Source organism: Haematobia irritans, chromosome 5 (assembly GCF_050003625.1).
Source record: "Haematobia irritans isolate KBUSLIRL chromosome 5, ASM5000362v1, whole genome shotgun sequence".
Classification (NCBI taxonomy): Eukaryota; Metazoa; Arthropoda; class Insecta; order Diptera; family Muscidae; genus Haematobia; species Haematobia irritans.
In genome coordinates this window covers 143,013,799-143,039,908 of record NC_134401.1, presented here as the reverse complement: position 1 = coordinate 143,039,908, position 26,110 = coordinate 143,013,799, and the positions used below count along the sequence as shown (strand labels likewise).

Below are 26,110 nucleotides of genomic sequence, written 5' to 3'. Positions count from 1 at the left end.
AAAAAAAATTCGTTTGTTACAAAATTTTTATTTTTTCAATAAAAAAAGTTATTTTTGAAACAACAAGACAGTCCATTTCGTTTATATCAAACACGGTTCTTTTCTGACTTTAGGTCGTTAATTAGACACATTTTACAGTTCAAAATTTAATATACTACAATGTAATGTTGAACATTTTTTCGGAATCTTCCGAGCATATCTGGAATATATGTAACAAAAAAAACAAAAAAAAAAACTTTGGTCGGACGTAGCAACCACTGCTCCACGGTGCCAAACTAAATGTTTGTTTCTGTTAAATAAATTTTGTTTATTCGGTTCGTGGGCGCCGCAAGCTATGCTATATAAATATAATTTATATGGATATTTATCTATTGATGACCATAACAGGTACATAGCTCAGTGGTTAGTGTGTTGGCTTACAAAGTGCATGGTCCGCGGTTCCATTCTCCGTCCAGGCGAAAGGTAAAAATTTTTAAAAATTTATAACATCGTATAATTTCTTCTACATTGTTGGTATTACAGGAAAAGGTGTTAAGAACTAAAAAACCTCGTGGATGTGAGAAAGATGTGAGGGAAAACTGCAAGAAAACAATGTTTTTTAGTTTGTCTTTATGAAATTCTTTTTACATCCTGGAAAAGAATAAACGTTTATCACAAAAAGTATATACTTTTCTTCCAAATACACTTCCTTACAGCGAAAAGCAAATTAGAAACGAACTTTGTTTGTCTAAATTTTCGTTTGGGAGGAAAGAATTATTTTTTTTTCGTGTATCTTTTGCCGATAACAAGGTATCTTAAAACTTCCTAATACCGTTATATATACCACGTAGTCCATACGTGGTATATATTAAACTTAAAATGGCCGTTTAAATACGTATATAATTAAGTTTGACAAAATTTTCTATAGAAATAAAATTTTGACAACATTTTCTATAGAAGTAAAATTTGGACAAAATTTTCTATAGAAATACGATTTTAACAAAATTTTCTATAGAAATAACATATTGACAAAATTTTCTATAGAAATAACATTTTTACAAAATTTTCAAAAGATTTAAAATTTTGACAACATTCACTATAGAATTAAAATTTTGACCATATTTTCTACAGAAATAAAATTTTGCCAAAATTTTCTATAGAAATAAAATTTGACAAAATTTTCTATAGGAATAAAATTTCGACAAAATTTTCTATAGAAATAAAATTTTCACAAGATTTTCTATAGAATTAAAATTTTACCAATATTTTCCACAGAAATAAAATGTTGGTAGATTATTTTTGCTCGAGTAGCAAGCATGATTATGAACCGATATGGACCAATTTTTGTGTGATTGGGGATCGGCTATATATAACTATAGACCGATATGGACCAATTTTGCCATGGTTATTAGCGGACATATATTAACACCACGATGCAAATTTCAACCGGATCGGATGAATTTTGCTCGTCCAAGTGGCTCCGGAGTTCATATCTGGGGATCGGTTTATATAGGGGCTATATATAATTATGGACCGATATGGACCAAGTTTTGCATGGTTCTTATGGACCATATACTAACACAATGTACCAAATTTCAACCAAATTTTGGTCCGTTTATATGGGGGCGATACGTAAAAGTGGACCGATATGGCCCATTGGCAATACCATCCGACCTACATCAATAACAACTACTTGTGCCAAGTTTCAAGTCGATAGCTTGTTTCGTTCGGAAGTTAGCGTGATTTCAACAGACGGACGGACGGACGGACATGCTCAGATCGACCCAGAATTTCACCACGACCCAGAATATATATACATGGTGTTAGTATATGGTCTCTAATAACCATGCCAAAATTGGTCCACATCGGTCCATAATTATATATAGCCCCCATATAAACCGATCCCCCGATTTGGCTTGCGGGGCCTCTAAGAGAAGCAAACTTCATTCGATCTGGCTGAAATTTGGTACATGGTGTTAGTATATGGTCTCTAACAACCATGCAAAAAGTGGTCCACATCGGTCCATATATATAGCTCCCATATAAACCGATCCCCCGATTTGGCTTGCGAGGCCTCTAAGAGAAGTAAATTTCATCCGATCCGGCTGAAATTTGGTACATGATGTTAGTATATGGTCTCTAACAACCATGCAAAAATTGGTCCACATCGGGCCATAATTATATATAGCCCCCATATAAACCGATCCCCAGATTTGGCCTCCGGAGCCCCTTGGAAGACCAAAATTCATCTGATTCAGTTGAAATTTGGTACGTGGTGTTAATATATGGCCTCAAACTCCCATGCAAAAATTGGTTGAAATCGGGCCATAATTATATATAGCCCCCATATAAGCCGATCCCCAGATTTGGCCTCCGGAGCCCCTTGGAAGAGAAAAATTCATCCGATTCGGTTGAATTTTGGTACATGATGTTAGTATATGGTATCCAACAACCATGCAGGAATTGGTTCATATCAGTCCATAATTATATATAACCCCCATATAAACCGATCCCCAGATTTGACCTCCGGTGCCTTTTGGAGAATCAAAATTCATCCGATCTGGTTTAAATTTGGTAAGTGGTGGTAGCATCTGATATTTTACAACCGTGCCAAAAGTGGTCCATATCAGTCCGTAATCATATATAGCTCCCATATAAACCGATCCCGAGATTTGGTTTTGGAGCCACTTGTAGGATCAAATTTCGTCCGAGTCAGTTGAAATTTGGTACATTGTGCTAGTATATGACCGTTACCAACCATGTCTAACTAGGTCAATATCGGTCTATAGTTATATATAGCCCTCAGATAAATCGATCCGCAATCACACACAAATTGGTCCATATCAAGTTCATAATTTTATGTAGCCCCCATATAAGCGACCACGTTATTTCAATTCTGGCTCTCTACGTACCGTGCAAAAGTCCATATCGATTCGTAATTATTTGTAGACTTACCTATACATACCTTTTGTGTCTAATATATATCACGTATGGACTAACTCACAATTTAGAAAACGTTGTAAAGAAGTTTTAAGATAACACAACCCAAGTAATTCCATTGTGGATGACAGTCTTTCGTAGAAGTTTCTACGCAATCCATGATGGAGGGTACATAAGATTCGGCCTGGCCGAACTTACGGCCGTATCCACTTGTTTTTTTTTTTTGAGGGTGTAGAAGCCGCGATTCTCTGATATATAGAGAAAGCAAAATTTTGTTGAACTAAGGTCAACTTGGCTTTAATAATTCTTAAAAATTGTAAAAAATTATGAAACCGTCTTGAAATTTGTTGACGTTTTGGATTATGACAACAAAAATCGTTCAAAAATAAGATATTCATCTTTGGATCGGAATCAGTACCAAAAACCATAACAGGAGGTCAACAGTTTTAAATCCAACTAGAATTTTGTTGTGAGTGTACTGTAATTAGTTCATTCATATTCAGAAATGAAATAAAATAATAATTTGTATTACATATTCCACTAATGAGTATTCGAAAACTCCTCCTATGACACTTGCTAGAAATTGAAAACACCGCCCATTCATTAAAAATAAAACGCATCGGGATATCATTACTCTTTGTTTCTTATACAAAAATTGCCCCTACCTTAAATCGATACATATAAAAACCCTTTAACAAATTCATTTACACCTCAGTCATTTTTCAATTTGTCTTCGTTCGACAGCCATTCCCAACAGGAAGAAACGGCATTTCACTCCAACCAACCATTGAACAAACAATTATCAATCCAATCACCGACGAACCGAGCCCAAGACAAACATTTCACATTCTAGCCCATTGGCGTCAAAATGCAATTGAGACAGACCAAAGATGTGGGCCAACAATTAGACTCTGTCTATGGTCTGAAATATCTTTGGTGGAATTTCTCCATCATTGGTATTCATCCACCAGCGGTAGCAAAGGCCCACCCTGTCTGGCATTTCTTGTACTTGGTGTATGCAGTGGTAATTAATTTTGTGGCAGGCTTCTGTCTCCCAGCCACTATGTTGGCCAATCTGATGCTGGTGAAGTCAGTGCAGGAAGTCATTGGAAATCTTTCGTTGAGCATAACCATTGCTGTGTCTATGACCAAGGAATTGGCCATACTGTATAATCGTCGCTTACTCCTGAAGGCCAACGATTATTTGGAACAATTGGATAAGCGTTGCAATCCTCATGCCTCGGATCGTGCGAATATCTTTACGGCCGTACGCTTGTGTCATTGGTTTTACGCGGTGTATATCTCATTCTATGGATTTTGTGCTTTGGGTTTTGCCTACATTGGATGGGCCAATCATCAGTTGGTCTATAATGCCTGGTTTCCGACGATATTTGTGAGTGAACAGAAAAATTATTTGGCTGCTTACATCTTTCAAAATTTGTCGCAAACATTCACTGTTTTCCAAAATGGCAACAATGACATGTATCCCTTGTGCTACATTACTCTGATGATATACCATTTGCGGAGTCTGGCCGATCGTGTGCAGCGTATTGGTAAGGATACAAAATTGTCCGAGGATGAGAATGTGATGGAGTTGAGGCGTTGCATACAGGATCATAAGAATATTCAAGCGTAAGTATAGAAGGACAAAAGTGGTGATTTTAATGTTGAATGAAAAAATTAATTTCAAACAATTCATAATGAATGAAGCATTTCAAATGATAAACCGAAAGCCAATAAAATAAAATAACATTAGACAATAATGGAGTTCCAATTAATGGCATTAGTAGAAGCTTCAAATAACGATTCAAACCATGCCTGGGGGTCCCATTTCCCCGATACTATAAGCGGTGGTCGAACTATTGGAACAGGATTTTCTGTTACAGTATCCTCATGACCTCTATTGACCGAATTGACATCCAGTTTTAGCACTTTTGTAAAACTGGATATCGGGTTCTAAATTAAAAAAATAAACCAGAAGAATAAATTGACCCAATATGAAAGATTTACACAGTATTAACGATAAATTTCTTTAAAATAAACCCTGCAAAAAAGTGTAGCGTTGAAAAAGCCATGAAAATATTCCCTTTGGTCCCGGAAATGGTGCTAAATCAATCTGAGGTCACGTTTTTTTTTGTGCGTTCGTCATCACGGTTGCCACAGTTGCTACACTCAAAAAAAAGTGAACTCTCTATTTCACTAAAGCCATATTAACTTTATACTAGTTCATAGAATCATTATGTTTGGAAAAAGTTTATTTTAGTCAAATAATTTTTTGCGTATGTTAGTTAAATGAACTAAAAAACGGGAAAAGGTTATACACAAATAAAGCATAAAGATTTCCTAATTTCGTATTTCTTACAAAATAGTTCATTATTTCTTTAAATTTGTAAATTTTACCAAAAATGTGTCCATCGTGAATTTCGTATGTCACTAAAGACATTCTTGCAATTTTGAACTCCAAGATTTCTCTTAAAACTACAAAATTTTCTTTAACTACTGAAAAAATTTAGTTATGTCTAATAAATTTTCTTGAATTTGTCGAAAAATATTTACTTATTTTTGCCATATCGGAGTGATGCCAGCGCCTGTAATACCGTTTAGTTAAAATTTTCTAAAAAAGTTCCAAATTTTCTAAAATTAATCGAAAGTTATCTTTCGTGGTGGGTTCACTGTTTTTTCAGTGTAGAATTCTACCAAAAGTTTGGAGAACGTTTCCTGCAATTTTGAACTCCAATTTTTTTCTTTAAATTACAAAAGTTTCTTTGATAAATTATTAATGTCTAAAAATTTTCTAGAATTTTCGAAAAATATTCACTTATTTTTGTGATATCGGTGTGATGCCAGCGTTTGTTATACTGTTTAGTTAAAATTTTCTAAAAATATTCAAAAATTTTCCAAAATTATCCAAAAGTTTTCTTCCAGGTGGGTTCACTGTTTTTTCAGTGAAACACTTCACTGAAAAAACAGTTAGATTGGTAGAAATTTTGATGTTTTGGTTGGTTCTGCAAACAATGATAAAGTTTTGACAAAATTTTCTATAGAAATAAAATGTTGACAAAATTTTCTATAGAAATAAAATGTTGACAAAATTTTCTATGGAACTAAAATTATGACAAAATTTTCTATAGAAATAAAATTTTGACCACATTTTCTATAGAAATAAATTTTGAAAACAAATTTTGAAAACATTTGACAAACTTTTATATAAAAATAAAATTTTGACAAAATTTTCTATAAAAATAAAATTTTGACAAAATTTTCTATAAAAATAAAATTTTGACAAAATTTTAAATAGAAATAAAATTTTGACAAAATTTTCTATCAAAATAAAATTTTGACAACATTTTCTAGAGAAATAATATTTTGACAAAATTTTGTATAGAAATAAAATTTTGGCAAAAATGTTTATACAAATAAAAGTTAGACAAAATTTTCTATAGAAAAAATTTTATTTTCTATAGAAATAAAAATTTTTGCCTAAATTTTATATAGCAATAAAATTTCAACAACATTTTCTATTGAACTAACATTTCGATAAAATTTTCTATACAAATAAAATTTTGGTAAATTTTTCCATAGAAATAAAATGTTGGCAAAATTTTCTATCGAAATAGAATTTTGAAAAAAAAATTTATACAGAAGTAACATTTTGACAAACTTTTATATAAAAATAAAATTTTGACAAAATTTTCTATAAAAATAAAATTATGACAAAATTTTCTATAGAAATAAAATGATGACAAAATTTTCTATGGAAATACAATTTTAAAAAAATATTCAATAGAAATAAAATTTTGACAAAATGTTCTATAGAAATAAAGTTTTGACAAAATTTTCGGTAGAAATAAACATTTGACAACATTTTCTATAGAACAAATATTTTCAAAATGTTCTACAGAAATAAAGTTTTGACAAAATTTTCGGTAGAAATAAAATTTTGACAACATTTTCTATAGAAATAAAATTTTCACAAAATATTCTATAAAAATAAAATTTTGGAAAAAGTTTCTATAAAAATAAAATTTTGTGAAAATTTTATATAGAAATAAAATTTTCAGAAAATTTTATACAGAAATAAAACTTTGACAAAAGTTTCTAGAGAAATAAAATTATGACAAAATTTTCTATAGAAATAAAATTTTGACAAAATTTTCTATAGAAGTAAAATTTTGACAAAATTTTCTATAGAAATAAAATTTTGACAAAATTTTCTATAGAAATAAAATTTTGAAAAAATTTTCTATAGAAATAAAATTTTGACAATATTTTCTAGAGAAATAACATTTTGACAAAATTTTCTATAGAAATAAAATTATGACAACATTTTCAATCAAAATAAAATTTTGACAAAATTTTCTATAGAAATAAAATTTTGAGAACATTTTCTATAGAAATAAAATTTTGACAAAAATTTCTATAGAAATAAAATTTTGGGAAAATTTTCTATAGAAATAAAATTTTGAGAAAATTGTCCTTAGAAATAAAATGTTGAGAAAATTTTCTATAGAAATAAAATTTTGAAAAATTTTCTATAGAAATAAAATTTCGACAAAATTTTTTATACAAATAAAATTTTGACAAAATGTTCTATAGAAATAAAATTTTGACAAAATTTTCTATAGAAAAAATATTTAAAAAATTTTCTATAGAAAAAAATTTACAAACTTTTCTATAGAAATAAAAATTTGACAAAATTTTCTATAAAAATACAATTATGAAAAAATATTCAATAGAAATAAAATTTTGACAAAATTTTCTATAGAAATAAAATTTTGACAAAATGTTCAATAGAAATACAATTTTGAAAAAATATTCAATAGAATTAAAATTTTGACAAAAATTTCTATAGAAATAACCTTTTGACAAAATTTTCTATAGAAATAAAATTTTGACAAAATTTTCTATAGAAATAAAATTTTGACAAAATTTTCTATAGAAATAAAATTTTGACAAAATTTTCTATGGAAAAAATATTTTCAAAATGTTCTATAGAAATAAAGTTTTGACAAAACTTTCGGTAGAAATAAAATTTTGACAACATTTTCTATAAAAACAAATTTTTGACAAAATATTCTATAAAAATAAAATTTTGCAAAAGATTCTATAAAAATAAAATTTTGAGAAAATTTTCTATAGAAATAACATTTTGAGAAAATTTTCTACAGAAATAAAACTTAGACAAAAATTTCTATAGAAATAAAACTTTGGGAAAATTTTCTATAGAAATAAAATTTCGACAAAATTTTTTATACAAATTAAATTTTGACAAAATTTTTTATAGAAATAAAATTTTGACAAAAATTTCTATAAAAAAAAAAAATTGAAAAAATTTTCTATAGAAATAAAATTTTGACAAAATTTTCTATAGAAATAAAATTTTGACAAAATTTTCTATAGAAAAAATAATTAAAAAATTTTCTATAGAAAAAAATTTACAAACTTTGCGATAGAAATAAAAATTTGACAAAATTTTCTATAAAAATACAATTATGAAAAAATATTCAATAGAAATAAAATTTTGACAAAATTTTCTATAGAAATAAAATTTTGACAAAATGTTCAATAGAAATACAATTTTGAAAAAATATTCAATAGAATTAAAATTTTGACAAAAATTTCTATTGAAATAACCTTTTGACAAAATTTTCTATAGAAATAAAATTTTGACAAAATTTTCGATAGAAATAAAATTTTGACAAAATTTTCGATAGAAATAAAATTTTGACAAAATTTTCTATAGAAATAAAATTTTGACAAAATTTTCTATAGAAATAAAATTTTGACAAAATTTTCTATGGAAAAAATATTTTCAAAATGTTCTATAGAAATAAAGTTTTGACAAAACTTTCGGTAGAAATAAAATTTTGACAACATTTTCTATAAAAACAAATTTTTGACAAAATATTCTATAAAAATAACATTTTGCCAAAAGATTCTATAAAAATAAAATTTTGAGAAAATTTTCTATAGAAATAACATTTTGAGAAAATTTTCCACAGAAATAAAACTTAGACAAAAATTTCTATAGGAATAAAACTTTGGGAAAATTTTCTATAGAAATAAAATTTTGAGAAAATTTTCGTTAGAAATAAAATTTTGAGAAAATTTTCTATAGAAATAAAATTTTGACAAAAATTTCTATAGAAAAAAATTTGGAAAAAATTTCTATAGAAATAAAATTTTGAGAAAATTTTCTGTAGAAATAAAAGTTTGACAAAATTTTCAATAGAAATAAAATTTTGACACAATTTTCTATAGAAATAAAATTTTGACAAAATTTTCTATAGAAAAAATATTTAAAAATTTTTCTATAGAAAAAAATTTACAAACTTTTCTATAGAAATAAAAATTTGACAAAATTTTCTATAAAAATACAATTATGAAAAATAATTCAATAGAAATAAAATTTTGACAAAATTTTCTATAGAAATAAAATTTTGACAAAATGTTCAATAGAAATACAATTTTGAAAAAATATTCAATAGAATTAAAATTTTGACAAAAATTTCTATTGAAATAACCTTTTGACGAAATTTTCTATAGAAATAAAGTTTTGACAAAATTTTCTATAGAAATAAAATTTTGACAACATTTTCTATAAAAACAAATTTTTGACAAAATATTCTATAAAAATAAAATTTTGGCAAAAGATTCTATAAAAATAAAATTTTGAGAAAATTTTCTATAGAAATAACATTTTGAGAAAATTTTCTACAGAAATAAAACTTAGACAAAAATTTCTATAGGAATAAAACTTTGGGAAAATTTTTTATAGAAATAAAATTTTGTGAAAATTTTCGTTAAAAAAAATTTTTTGAGAAAATTTTCTATAGAAATAAAATTTTGACAAATATTTCTATAGAAAAAAATTTGGAAAAAATTTTCTATAGAAATAAAATTATGAGAAAATTTTCTGTAGAAATAAAAGTTTGACAAAATTTTCAATAAAAATAAAATTTTGAAATAATTTTCTATAGAAATAAAATTTTGAGAAAATTTTCTATAGAAATAAAATGTTGACAAAATTTTCTATAGATAAAATATTTACAAAATTTTCTATAGAAAAAAATTTACAAAATTTTCTATAGTAATAAAATGTTGACAAAATTTTCTATAGAAAAAAATTTTGACTAAATTTTCTATAGAAATAAAATGTTGACAACATTTTCTATAGAAATACAATTTTGACAAAATTTTCTTTAGAAATAAAATTTTGACAAAATGTTCAATAGAAATACAATTTTGACAAAATTTTCTACAGAAATAAAATTTTGAAAAAATTTTCTATAGAAATTAAATTTTGACAACATTTTCTATAGAAATCAAATTTTGACCAAATAACATATTCTATAAAAATAAATTTTGGAAAAAACTTCTATAAAAATAAAATTTTGACAAAATTTTCTATAGAAATAAAATTTTGAGAAAATTTTCTATAGAAATAAAATTTTGGCAAAATTTTCTATAAAATATAATTTGGCAAAATTTTCTATAGAAATAACATTTTGACAAAATTTTGAATTTTGTTTTTTCATCTATGGATTAAACCCTTACAGACTAACAGTAATATATTACATTATATACATATGGTTTGTTAATATATCGAGTATTTAGTAATAATGTTATCTTTTTCTTTTTATTGTATATCTCTTCTGACAAATCAAGATAATGATAAAAATTATTGAATTCATTACAAAGACGGCAAAGTTGATCGTTGTTTTCAAAGTTCGTTCGAAAGTATTCAATGTGGAGCAGTTCATAGTTGCGGGTAGGTCTAAATGGTACATTGAACGATATGCTGTTAATAAGGAAATCAGATTTAAATCTTCCGTTAATTACATCAACCGTAAAACAGATATTCAGCATGGTACGTCTACTTTTCAGTGTAGGTAATTTGATAAGCGATAGTCTTTCTTTGTAAGACGGCAAGGTTTGAGGTGTCCAGTTATTCCGACGTAAACAAAACAGTAAAAATTGTTTCTGAACAGATTCAATACGATTGCAATGAATGGAAATAAAATAAAAATTTGAGAAAATTCTCTATAGAAATAAAATCTTGAGAAAATTTTCTATAGAAATAAAATTTTGAGAAAATTCTCTATAGAAATAAAATTTTGAAAAAATTTTTGTATAAGAATAAAATTTTTACAATATTTTGTTATAAGGTCATACTATCACCAAACACCAAAAAAAAAATATGTCAATAATTGGAGAGATCATAACATATAGTATTGCAAATATTAAAAAAATAAAACATTTCTTTCGAAGAAAAAAAGGTTTTTGTTTTTCATACTAAAATGGTCTGCATCGGTCCATGTTTTGATACAGCCCCCATATAAAACAACCTCCCGATTTGGAGTCTTGGGCCTATAAAAACCGTAGTTTTTATCCAATTTACCTGAAATTGAAAATATAGAGGTATTTGAGGACCATAAAAAGGTGTGCCGAAAATGGTTCTCATCGGTCCATGTTTTTGTATAGCCCCCATATAGACCGATATCCCGATTTTGCTTTTAGGGCTTCTAGAAACTATATTTACCATCCGATTTGCCTGAAATTGGAAATCTAGAGGTATTTGAGGACCATAAAAAGGTGTGCCGAAAATGGTGCTCATCGGTCCATGTTTTGATATAGCCCCCATAGAGACTGATTTCCCGATTTTTCTTCTTGGGCTTCTAGAAACTATATTTTCTATACGATTTTCCTGAAATTGAAAATGTAGAGTTCTTTTAGGACCATAAAAAGGTGTGCCGAAAATGGTCCGATGGGCACCATTTTCGGCATCCATTTTTTGGTATAACCCCCATATAGACTGATCTCTCGATTTTTACTTCTTGGGCGTCTAGAGACTATATTTTCTGGCCGATTTGTTTGAAATTGAAAATCTGGAGGTATTTTAAGATCACAAATATGTGAGTAGCAAATGGTGCCTATCGGTCCATGTTTAGGTATAGCCCCCATATACACCGATCTCCCGGCTTTATTTCTTGGGCTTCTAGAATCCGTAGTTTTTATCCGATTTGCTGGAAATTAGTAATCTATAATAAAATTTTAGACAAACGAAATTTCTTTTTCTTATCAAGTGTTTTCGTTTATTCAACGATTGTCTCTAAAATTTGTGTCACAAAAAACTTTGCTTGTCTAAAATTACGTTTCTCAAAAAAGAAAACACTTCTTTCAAGGTGTAGCAGGCGTACTGATCATGAAAATTGCTTCAAACTGAAAGTAAAAGTTCCAGATTTTACTCATCGTATTTAAATAAATGCGGAAAAATCTACAAATTTAAGATTTTAAATCAAGGCGTAATTACAACATATACACGATATGTTTATATTTTCTCTAAAACTCAAACAAAATTGGTTCTCATAAATCCAGAATCTTATCTGGTCTTCATAGGTAGAATCTTTAAAGTTTGTCTTCGGGAGCTGGCTCGTTTGGGAGAAGATTTGTCATCAAACCCACTACAATTCTATATATTATCAAGTAACCCACTACGACGAAGATTTTTCATAGTAAACTATTATACTTGATTCATGGTGGTGGGTATTTAAAATTCGGCCCGGCCGAATTTACTGCTGTATATACTTGTTTTTTTTTTTTAATTACATATTCGTTTGAAATAAGTGACAAATTGATGCACTACTATGAACATCAAAATTATCTTATTTTTATCCAATATGCTGCTACTCAAAATACTTAAATGTAAGTCTTTCAAATTCCCATATCTGATTTCTCTTGATCTCTCTTCTACTAAAGACACTCGCTACTTATCCTTCATCTAAACATTTCAATAATCAAATATTTAAATTTTATCATCTTCATTAGAATGCAAATCGCATGGCTAACCGACCTCTTAACTTGCCAATTCATATTGTTTTCGCCACCCTCATCCTCCAGTTGTCCTTTCCTATGTGATTTTTTAAGTTTTTTTTTTTTTTTTCTTTAGGAAAACTTCCTATTTTAGTTTTAGTTGGCTTGGAAACACATCGCCAGAGAAAACTTTGATTTCAGGTTTCTGCAACCAAACGAATGAAAAGTGTGGAGCAATTGTGCAAGTACTGACACCAAAAACCCATTCTTGTTACACAAAGAGAAAAATGTAAAAAGTCATCACCAATAAAATGTTAGAATTTTAGACAGGATTATAAAGGACTTTAAAAGTAATGGGAAGGACATTAAATGGTGCAATTTTTGTATTACAATTTTTAATAGTTTCATTGATAATGTTTGAAATTGACTAATTTGGAGGTGTTATTTATCTTTTTTTTCTGAATGTATAGCCTTCATTCTCTGTTATGTGAAGTTGCACGCTCTTTTGGTCTTAACAAAAAAACAATCAAACTTGTATTTGTTGGGTAGATAGACACACTTTCTCGCCAACTCAAATGATAGAACGCACCAAATACAAGATGAGTAAGGAGGAATTTCATCTACACTTAAATTACGATAACACATCCAAACCCGGAATTTAAAGCAAATTCAGCTAAAACTAAATAGCGAAAGGATATTTTGCAAAATTTTCTATTATGAAAATTTACAAAATTAAAGTGAGTACGAAAAATCTTGGGCAATGATCATACACATAAGTTCAATATGAACCAAAGCAAAAGAAAATTTGTGCACGATTCCCAAAATAAAAGGAATGAAAATAAAACAAGTATATACGGCCGTAAGTTCGTCCAGGCCGAGTCTTATGTACCCTCCACCATGGATTGCGTAGAAACTTCTATGAAAGACTGTCATCCACAATCGAATTACTTGGATTGTGGTATCTTAAATCGTTTTCTAAATTGTGAGTTAGTCCATACGTGGTATATATTAAGGCCGGTACTCTGTTCGGTTTTCGCGTTGAAACTCTATACAAAATTAAAAAATGCGAAAAACTAGCGAAATTTTTCCATTTGTGGTACTTTGTTTTTTCGAGTTGAAAAACTAACGTTTATAGCATGGCGCCATTTGCAATGTGAATTAAGAAATTATTTATTTATTAAAACTATTTGTGTGGGTTTATAACACAAACACCGATTATATTTTTGTTCCGAAACTATACAAAGGATCAAAGGAGTAGCAGATCAATTGCCCAAAGAAAATAAAATGTTTATTTTGTAATAACAAGCAGCAACCACCAACTTAATTCAATATCGCTCCCTGTAAAATAGCGCTCCAAGTTACCTAAATAAACACCTCTTTCTATGTGCGAAATAATGGTTTCTATAAAAGTTTTTCGCAAGAATGAACATAGTACCGGCCTTTAGACAAAAAAAAGGTATGTGTAGGTAAGTCTACAAATAACTACGAATCGATATGGACTTTTTGAACGATACGTAGAGAGCCAGAATTGAAATATGGGGGTCACTTATGTGGGGACTATATACAATTATGAACTTATATGGACCAATTTTTGTGTGATTGGGGATTGATTTTTCTGAGGGCTATATAAAACTATAGACCGATATGGACTTAGTTAGGCATGGTTGTTAACGGACATATACTAGCACAATGACTCGGATGAAATTTGCTCCTCCAAGAGGCTCCAAAACTAAATCTCGGGATCGGTTTATATTGGGGCTATATATAATTACACCCAGAAAAAAGTGCCTTCGAAACTAAAGGAAAAATTTTTCATCAATATAGTTTATCCATTTTATTTCCATTAAGGTAAATTTTTGTGAAAAATAATAAAATTTACTCGTTTCAGTAAAAAAATCCTAAACTGTAAGCAGTTAGGAATAGTTCATTAACTAGAATAAGGCATGGAATTTTACTCATACTATTTTCTTCGCTGGGTATAAGAATTTACTACTGAAAAAGAACATTTTATTCACCGATAACAAAGCATTCGTAAAAATAAACAAAAACCGAACTAAAACCAAGTTTCCTCAAAATTAGTAAAATTTCTTATAAAATGATAATTGCGACTTCCTTTATAATAGAAAGTTTTTCATACATACGAACAACACTTGGCATAGAAAAATATTTTAGTTCATTCGTACTAAGAAGTATGCAATCCTTTCAAAACTTAAGGAAACACACTTGTTAGAATATAGGAAATTTTACTAAATTTCTATTCTCTACCTGTAATCGATACCTGTCATCGTAATCGATGTGTTTGCGCGTGGGTGTAATCGATATATTTGCGCGTCGGTTGTTTTTTTAGTTGGAATCGCGTTGTTTTGGTATACGGAGAGATTGTTAAAAAATAATATGGTAAAATAATATAATAAATAACAAATAAAATATATAAAATATTTGTTATTTTAAATTAGTGAGAAAAATTTTCGTTTTTTTTTAAATAAATCTATCAATGTTCGTGATAGTGTATAAAGAAAGAAAACACCAGCAGAATAACAACCCTTTCATTTGTCTTTATTTTGGAATCTTCAATTATCAGGTAATATTCAGTGACGCTAACCTTTTGCAACAAAAATGTTTTATGATTTTTTATATTTGTAGGTATTGAAATTGTAAAAGGAGGACAAAATCGTTAGGCAGCAACTTATTAAAAGTGAAAAGTACAAGAAGAAGAAAAAGTGCGTTTTACAGTTGATAATATCACACGGAAATTGGAAATAGTGGAATAATAAACTAATATTTCAAAGAGATTCGATGCTGTTGATTCTTAATAAATATATTCAATATATTAATAAAACATGTCTTTTATTGAAGATAAAATTGCTTATAGAAATAAATAAAATTGTATTTAAAAACGTAGGTAAGCAGTTCTAATTATGAAATAAAAGTTTTACCACAAATGTGTAAGATTTGTCGAAATGAATGAAAAAATTTCAATAAAATCATTCCATATATGAATTCAAATTAGTTAAATTTTTTCATTCTGTAGTATAGTGGTATATAAATATAGGAAAATGTTAACTAATATATGGAATGCATTATTCCTAATTTCTACGAAAATCACATCGTTCAAACAAATAAAAATGTCTTTGGCGCTATACGAAGTTCAACTTTCTTCACAATGAGTTCATTTTAACTTAAAGAAGGGGTCACTTTTTTCTGGGTGTATGGACCGATTAAATATCATAACTACCTCCACGTACCAATTTTCAACCAGATCGGATGAATTTTGCTTCTCTAAAAGGCACCGGACGTCAAATCTGGGGATTGGTTTATATGGGGGCTATATATAATTATGGACCGATTTCGACCAATTTTTGCATGGGTGTTTGAGGCCATATATTAACACCACCTTCCATATTTCAGCTGAATCAGATGAATTTTGGTCTTCCAAGATTCTCCGAAGTTCAAATCTGGGGATCGGTTTATAAGGGGGCTATATATAATTATGGACCGATTTCGACCAATTTTTGCATGGGTGTTTGAGGCCATATATTAACACCACGTTCCAAATTTCAGCTGCATCAGATGAGTTTTGGTCTTCCAAGAGGCTCCGAAGTTCAAATCTGGTGATCGGTTTATATGGGAGCTATATATAATTATGGACCGATGTAGACCAATTTTTGCATGGTTGTTAGATACCATATACTAACACTATGTACCTAATTTCAGCCGTATCGGATGAAATTTGCTTCTCTTAGAGGATTCGCAAGTCAAATTTTGGGGTCTGTTTATATGGGGGCCATACGTAAAAGTGGACCGATATGGCCCATTTGCAATACCATCCGACCTACATCAATAACAACTACTTGTGCCAAATTTCAAGTCGATAGATTGTTTCGTTTCAACAGACGGACGGACGGACATGCTCAGATCGACTCAGAATTTCACCACGACCCAGAATATACTTTATGGGGTCTTAGAGCAATATTTCGATGTGTTACAAACGGAATGACAAAGTTAATATACCCCCATCCTATGGTGGAGGGTATAAAAATAATAAAATGGTAATTATTTGGCACCAATGCTTTTTTCGTTAATTTTAGTTCATTTTTTTCTTTTATGAGAGGATGTAATTTTGTGAGTTATAGTTAAAATGTACACCAGGGCATTAAATGTTCTTGATTTTAAAGACGCTTTGTAGAAATCTCAAAATGTGGAGTATAATTTAGTTCAAATTTCACGAGGTAGTTCATTCTTGCTGTAAAAGAATTTACATTTTAATACCCTTCACCACTACTGTGGTACAGGGTATAATAAGTTTGTGCATTTGTATGTGACGCCAAGAAGGAGTAATCATAGACCAACCTTTTAATATACGGATCGGCTTAGAATTAAATTCTGAGTCGATTTAGCGATGTCCGTCTGTCTGTCTGTCTGTCTGTCTGTCTGTCTGTCCGTCTGTCTGTCTGTCTGTTGATGTATTCTTGTGTGCAAAGTACAGCTCGCAGTTTTAGTCCGATTGTCCTAAAATTTGGTGTATGGTCCTGCTTCGGCTCAAAGACGATCCCTATCGATTTTGGAAAAAATCGGTTCAGATTTAGATATAGCTGCCATATATATTTTTCACCGATCTGGTCATAATTGACGTGTATATCAACCGATCTTTCTCAAATTCCGTACATCCGAATATTTTATGGGTCTCGAAAAACTTGCAAAATATCAGCCAAATCGGTTCAGATTTAGATATAGCTCCCATATATAGCTTTCGTCCGATTTACACTCATTTGCCCACAGAAGCCAATTTTTAACTCCGATTTAGTTGAAATTTTGCACAGGGAGTAGAATTAGCATTGTAACTATGCGTGCCAAATTTGGTTGAAATCGGTTCAGATTTGGATATATCTCCCATATATAACTTTCGCCCGATTTACATTCATATGACCACAGAGGTCAATTTTTAACTCCGATTTAGTTGAAATTTTGCACAGGGAGTAGAATTAGCATTGTAGCTATGCGTGGCAAATTTGGTTGAAATCGGTTCAGATTTAGATATAGCTCCCATATATATGTTTTTCTGATTTCGACAAAAATGGTCAAAATACCAACATTTTCCTTGTAAAATCGCCACTGCTTAGTCGAAAAGTTGTAAAAATGACTCTAATTTTCTTAAACTTCTAATACATATATATCGAGCGATAAATCATAAATAAACTTTTGCGAAGTTTCCTTAAAATTGCTTCAGATTTAAATGTTTCACATATTTTTTTTTTACTAATATTGTGTTCCACCCTAGTGCATTAGCCCACTTAAATTTTGAGTCTATAGATTTTGTAAAAGTCTATCAAATTCTGTCCAAATCGAGTGATATTTAAATGTATGTTTTTTTTGGGACAAACCTTTATATAGCCCCCAACACATTTGACGGATGTGATATGGTATCGAAAATTTAGATCTACAAAGTGGTGCAGGGTATAATATAGTCGGCCCCGCCCGACTTTAGACTTTCCTTACTTGTTTTCTGTGTATTTGGTACACAGTACTTTCTCGCATTGTGGTGATAAACCTTGCTACACTAAAAAAAATTACTTGGATCCAAAGATTTTGATCTTCCCTTAAGGATTTTTGTATTGATTCCAAGTCAAAGATGCGACTCCCAAAGACTTTTTGTAGCGACATATCTGGCTTTAAATCTAGGATCAATAAAATTCAAATTAGGATACAGATCTCATTTAGCGAATTTTCACACAAAAAAAATTCTAATTTAATAACGAAATTAATTGATCCAATTAATTTTTTAATTGAAATGTCTTCAATCACAGAAATGATAGTATGAACTAAAAAATTAATTGATACTATTAATTTGTGTTGTTGACTTTTATTTCAATTAAAAAAATTGTTGATTTAATTAAATTTTTCATTGAATATTTTTTAACACCCAAAGATTTTAATTGGAAAATGTTTCGTAAAATTTTTTTCTGTGTATTCACGTACAAAGAAAAGCCTCTTTAAAATCCAAATTATAACGGATACTTCAAAGTTTAAAATATTTTCTTGATTCCAAAAAAACTTTATACCAAAGTTGCTATATCCTAAAAATAAGTCCTAGCCTATATTTGAAGCTTTTTGTACCCTCCACCATAGGAGTGACAAAGTTAATACACCCCAACTTTGTCACTCCGTTTGCAACACATCGAAATATTGCTCCAAGACCCCATAAAGTATATATATTCTGGGTCGTGGTGAAATTCTGAGTCGATCTGAGCATATCCGTCCGTCTGTTCAAATCACGCTAACTTCCGAACGAAACTAGCTATCGACTTGAAACTTGGCACAAGTAGTTGTTATTGATGTAGGTCGGATGGTATTGCAAATGGGCCATATCGGTTCACATACGTAAAAGTGAACCGATATGCTCCCATATAAACGGACCTCCAGATTTGGCTTGCGGAGCCTATAAGAGCAGCATATTTCATCCGATCTGGCTGATATTTGGTACATGGTGATTGTATATGGTCTCTAACAACCATGCAAAAATTGGTTCACATCGGTCCATAATTATATATAGCCCTTATATAAACAGATCCCCAGATTTGACCTCCGGAGCGTCTTGGACGAACAAAATTCATCCGATCCGGTTGAAATTTGGTACATTTCGCTAGTGTATGTTGATAACAACCATGCCAAAATGGGTCCGTATCGATCTATATTATATATAGCCCCCAAATAAACCGATGGGGACTATATACAATTATGAACTTATATGGACCAATTTTTGTGTGATTGGGGATTGATTTTTCTGAGGGCTATATAAAACTATAGACCGATATGGACTTAGTTAGGCATGGTTGTTAACGGACATATACTAGCACAATGACTCGGATGAAATTTGCTCCTCCAAGAGGCTCCAAAACTAAATCTCGGGATCGGTTTATATTGGGGCTATATATAATTACACCCAGAAAAAAGTGCCTTCGAAACTAAAGGAAAAATTTTTCATCAATATAGTTTATCCATTTTATTTCCATTAAGGTAAATTTTTGTGAAAAATAATAAAATTTACTCGTTTCAGTAAAAAAATCCTAAACTGTAAGCAGTTAGGAATAGTTCATTAACTAGAATAAGGCATGGAATTTTACTCATACTATTTTCTTCGCTGGGTATAAGAATTTACTACTGAAAAAGAACATTTTATTCACCGATAACAAAGCATTCGTAAAAATAAACAAAAACCGAACTAAAACCAAGTTTCCTCAAAATTAGTAAAATTTCTTATAAAATGATAATTGCGACTTCCTTTATAATAGAAAGTTTTTCATACATACGAACAACACTTGGCATAGAAAAATATTTTAGTTCATTCGTACTAAGAAGTATGCAATCCTTTCAAAACTTAAGGAAACACACTTGTTAGAATATAGGAAATTTTACTAAATTTCTATTCTCTACCTGTAATCGATACCTGTCATCGTAATCGATGTGTTTGCGCGTGGGTGTAATCGATATATTTGCGCGTCGGTTGTTTTTTTAGTTGGAATCGCGTTGTTTTGGTATACGGAGAGATTGTTAAAAAATAATATGGTAAAATAATATAATAAATAACAAATAAAATATATAAAATATTTGTTATTTTAAATTAGTGAGAAAAATTTTCGTTTTTTTTTTAAATAAATCTATCAATGTTCGTGATAGTGTATAAAGAAAGAAAACACCAGCAGAATAACAACCCTTTCATTTGTCTTTATTTTGGAATCTTCAATTATCAGGTAATATTCAGTGACGCTAACCTTTTGCAACAAAAATGTTTTATGATTTTTTATATTTGTAGGTATTGAAATTGTAAAAGGAGGACAAAATCGTTAGGCAGCAACTTATTAAAAGTGAAAAGTACAAGAAGAAGAAAAAGTGCGTTTTACAGTTGATAATATCACACGGAAATTGGAAATAGTGGAATAATAAACTAATATTTCAAAGAGATTCGATGCTGTTGATTCTTAATAAATATATTCAATATATTAATAAAACATGTCTTTTATTGAAGATAAAATTGCTTATAGAAATAAATAAAATTGTATTTAAAAACGTAGGTAAGCAGTTCTAATTATGAAATAAAAGTTTTACCACAAATGTGTAAGATTTGTCGAAATGAATGAAAAAATTTCAATAAAATCATTCCATATATGAATTCAAATTAGTTAAATTTTTTCATTCTGTAGTATAGTGGTATATAAATATAGGAAAATGTTAACTAATATATGGAATGCATTATTCCTAATTTCTACGAAAATCACATCGTTCAAACAAATAAAAATGTCTTTGGCGCTATACGAAGTTCAACTTTCTTCACAATGAGTTCATTTTAACTTAAAGAAGGGGTCACTTTTTTCTGGGTGTATGGACCGATTAAATATCATAACTACCTCCACGTACCAATTTTCAACCAGATCGGATGAATTTTGCTTCTCTAAAAGGCACCGGACGTCAAATCTGGGGATTGGTTTATATGGGGGCTATATATAATTATGGACCGATTTCGACCAATTTTTGCATGGGTGTTTGAGGCCATATATTAACACCACCTTCCATATTTCAGCTGAATCAGATGAATTTTGGTCTTCCAAGATTCTCCGAAGTTCAAATCTGGGGATCGGTTTATAAGGGGGCTATATATAATTATGGACCGATTTCGACCAATTTTTGCATGGGTGTTTGAGGCCATATATTAACACCACGTTCCAAATTTCAGCTGCATCAGATGAGTTTTGGTCTTCCAAGAGGCTCCGAAGTTCAAATCTGGTGATCGGTTTATATGGGAGCTATATATAATTATGGACCGATGTAGACCAATTTTTGCATGGTTGTTAGATACCATATACTAACACTATGTACCTAATTTCAGCCGTATCGGATGAAATTTGCTTCTCTTAGAGGATTCGCAAGTCAAATTTTGGGGTCTGTTTATATGGGGGCCATACGTAAAAGTGGACCGATATGGCCCATTTGCAATACCATCCGACCTACATCAATAACAACTACTTGTGCCAAATTTCAAGTCGATAGATTGTTTCGTTTCAACAGACGGACGGACGGACATGCTCAGATCGACTCAGAATTTCACCACGACCCAGAATATACTTTATGGGGTCTTAGAGCAATATTTCGATGTGTTACAAACGGAATGACAAAGTTAATATACCCCCATCCTATGGTGGAGGGTATAAAAATAATAAAATGGTAATTATTTGGCACCAATGCTTTTTTCGTTAATTTTAGTTCATTTTTTTCTTTTATGAGAGGATGTAATTTTGTGAGTTATAGTTAAAATGTACACCAGGGCATTAAATGTTCTTGATTTTAAAGACGCTTTGTAGAAATCTCAAAATGTGGAGTATAATTTAGTTCAAATTTCACGAGGTAGTTCATTCTTGCTGTAAAAGAATTTACATTTTAATACCCTTCACCACTACTGTGGTACAGGGTATAATAAGTTTGTGCATTTGTATGTGACGCCAAGAAGGAGTAATCATAGACCAACCTTTTAATATACGGATCGGCTTAGAATTAAATTCTGAGTCGATTTAGCGATGTCCGTCTGTCTGTCTGTCTGTCTGTCTGTCTGTCTGTCCGTCTGTCTGTCTGTTGATGTATTCTTGTGTGCAAAGTACAGCTCGCAGTTTTAGTCCGATTGTCCTAAAATTTGGTGTATGGTCCTGCTTCGGCTCAAAGACGATCCCTATCGATTTTGGAAAAAATCGGTTCAGATTTAGATATAGCTGCCATATATATTTTTCACCGATCTGGTCATAATTGACGTGTATATCAACCGATCTTTCTCAAATTCCGTACATCCGAATATTTTATGGGTCTCGAAAAACTTGCAAAATATCAGCCAAATCGGTTCAGATTTAGATATAGCTCCCATATATAGCTTTCGTCCGATTTACACTCATTTGCCCACAGAAGCCAATTTTTAACTCCGATTTAGTTGAAATTTTGCACAGGGAGTAGAATTAGCATTGTAACTATGCGTGCCAAATTTGGTTGAAATCGGTTCAGATTTGGATATATCTCCCATATATAACTTTCGCCCGATTTACATTCATATGACCACAGAGGTCAATTTTTAACTCCGATTTAGTTGAAATTTTGCACAGGGAGTAGAATTAGCATTGTAGCTATGCGTGGCAAATTTGGTTGAAATCGGTTCAGATTTAGATATAGCTCCCATATATATGTTTTTCTGATTTCGACAAAAATGGTCAAAATACCAACATTTTCCTTGTAAAATCGCCACTGCTTAGTCGAAAAGTTGTAAAAATGACTCTAATTTTCTTAAACTTCTAATACATATATATCGAGCGATAAATCATAAATAAACTTTTGCGAAGTTTCCTTAAAATTGCTTCAGATTTAAATGTTTCACATATTTTTTTTTTACTAATATTGTGTTCCACCCTAGTGCATTAGCCCACTTAAATTTTGAGTCTATAGATTTTGTAAAAGTCTATCAAATTCTGTCCAAATCGAGTGATATTTAAATGTATGTTTTTTTTGGGACAAACCTTTATATAGCCCCCAACACATTTGACGGATGTGATATGGTATCGAAAATTTAGATCTACAAAGTGGTGCAGGGTATAATATAGTCGGCCCCGCCCGACTTTAGACTTTCCTTACTTGTTTTCTGTGTATTTGGTACACAGTACTTTCTCGCATTGTGGTGATAAACCTTGCTACACTAAAAAAAATTACTTGGATCCAAAGATTTTGATCTTCCCTTAAGGATTTTTGTATTGATTCCAAGTCAAAGATGCGACTCCCAAAGACTTTTTGTAGCGACATATCTGGCTTTAAATCTAGGATCAATAAAATTCAAATTAGGATACAGATCTCATTTAGCGAATTTTCACACAAAAAAAATTCTAATTTAATAACGAAATTAATTGATCCAATTAATTTTTTAATTGAAATGTCTTCAATCACAGAAATGATAGTATGAACTAAAAAATTAATTGATACTATTAATTTGTGTTGTTGACTTTTATTTCAATTAAAAAAATTGTTGATTTAATTAAATTTTTCATTGAATATTTTTTAACACCCAAAGATTTTAATTGGAAAATGTTTCGTAAAATTTTTTTCTGTGTATTCACGTACAAAGAAAAGCCTCTTTAAAATCCAAATTATAACGGATACTTCAAAGTTTAAAATATTTTCTTGATTCCAAAAAAACTTTATACCAAAGTTGCTATATCCTAAAAATAAGTCCTAGCCTATATTTGAAGCTTTTTGTACCCTCCACCATAGGAGTGACAAAGTTAATACACCCCAACTTTGTCACTCCGTTTGCAACACATCGAAATATTGCTCCAAGACCCCATAAAGTATATATATTCTGGGTCGTGGTGAAATTCTGAGTCGATCTGAGCATATCCGTCCGTCTGTTCAAATCACGCTAACTTCCGAACGAAACTAGCTATCGACTTGAAACTTGGCACAAGTAGTTGTTATTGATGTAGGTCGGATGGTATTGCAAATGGGCCATATCGGTTCACATACGTAAAAGTGAACCGATATGCTCCCATATAAACGGACCTCCAGATTTGGCTTGCGGAGCCTATAAGAGCAGCATATTTCATCCGATCTGGCTGATATTTGGTACATGGTGATTGTATATGGTCTCTAACAACCATGCAAAAATTGGTTCACATCGGTCCATAATTATATATAGCCCTTATATAAACAGATCCCCAGATTTGACCTCCGGAGCGTCTTGGACGAACAAAATTCATCCGATCCGGTTGAAATTTGGTACATTTCGCTAGTGTATGTTGATAACAACCATGCCAAAATGGGTCCGTATCGATCTATATTATATATAGCCCCCAAATAAACCGATCCCCAATCACAGAATAATCAAGAATGCCACTCGAACCAAAAATAATCTATCAAAATTTTGTTGCCATAGAAAATTTGTCAAAATTTTATATTTCTATAGAAGATCGATTCTCAGATTTGACCTCCGTAGCGTCTTGGAGGAGCAAAATTGATCCGATCCGGTTGAAACTTAGTACGTGGTGTTAGTATATGGTCTCTAACAACCATGCCAGAATTGGTCTATATCGGTCCATAATTATATATAGCCCTTATACAAACCGATCCCAGATGTGACCTCCGGAGGCTCTTGAAGGAGCAAAATTCATCCGATCCGGTTGAAATTTTGTACATTTCGCTAGTGTCTGGCCGATAACAACCATGTCAAAATTGGTCCGTATCAATATACAAAATATATGGCCCCCAAAAAAAACCGATCCCCAATCACAGACAAATCACGATTGCCCCTCGACCCAAAAATAATCTATCAAAATTTTATTGCCATAAAAAATTTTGTCAAAATTTTATATTTCTATAGAACATTTTGCCAAAATTTTATTTCTATAGAAAATTTTGTCAAAATTTTATTTCTATAGAAAATTTTGTCAAGATTTTATTTCTATAGAAAATTTTGCCGAAATATAATTTCTATACAAAATGTAGTCAAAAATTTATTTCTATACAAAATTTTGTCAAAAATTTATTTCTATATACATTTTGTCAAAAATTTATTTCTATAGAAAATTTTGTCTAAATGTTATTTCTATAGAAAATTTATGAAGCACCTTGTAGTTGGAGAGGAATATTTTGCAAAATCTTCAAAAACATCAAGAATTCTACCAATCTACCAAACAGTAAAAACTCTGCCATTTTTGGTAGACTCGTGTTCATAATTGTATATAGCCTCCATATAAACCGACTCCCATATTTCAATTCTGGCTCTATAATTACCGCACAAAAGTTCATATCGGTTCGTAATTATTTCTTTCCTATAGATACCGGTCAAGAACTGAATATATACGTATTTAATCGACCTTTCTTTTGTCTACTATACATCCCGCATGGACTAACTTACAATTTAGAAGATGATGTTAAGACATTTTAAGATGCCTTGCCATCGGTCGCAATCCAAGTAATTTAATTGTGGATGGCCGTCTTTAGTAGACGCTTCTACGCAATCCATGGTGGAGGGTACATAAGATTCGGCATGGCCGAACTTACCGCCGTATATACTCTTGTTTATCTTAAATCTGAAGATGCAACATTTCAGTGAATTTAGGGAGGATTTCTTTAAATCAAAAAGGTGCTTTAAAGAAAGTTTGCCTTAGTTCAAAGACATACGATTTTAACGGAGGGACGCAAATTTCCAATATAAGCATATATTGGGCGAAAGATATATATGGAAGCTATATGAAAATCTGAACCGATTTCTTCCAAAACCAATAGGATTCTATTGTGACCCAAAACACCTGCTAGTCCCACAATTGAATTCAAGTGTTCTAAAACTGCAACCTACACAAAA

At 30.4% G+C, this 26,110-nt stretch overlaps 2 protein-coding genes across 2 annotated transcripts in view; one reads left to right on the top strand and one right to left on the bottom strand.

Moving 5' to 3' along the window:
* Window positions 1-3,787: 3,787 nt before the first annotated feature.
* Window positions 3,788-4,555, top strand: LOC142240097 (odorant receptor 59a-like). Its single transcript, XM_075311814.1, has one exon. It carries the CDS (start codon window positions 3,788-3,790, stop codon window positions 4,553-4,555), a length of 768 nt encoding a protein of 255 aa, XP_075167929.1.
* Window positions 4,556-4,671: 116 nt separating this feature from the next.
* LOC142240096 (uncharacterized) overlaps window positions 4,672-26,110 on the bottom strand; it is a 37,215-nt gene continuing 15,776 nt past the window's right edge. The window contains exon 2 of the mRNA XM_075311813.1: window positions 4,672-4,875. Within this exon, the coding sequence (XP_075167928.1) occupies window positions 4,672-4,875 (204 nt within the window). The remainder of the gene's footprint in view (window positions 4,876-26,110) is intronic.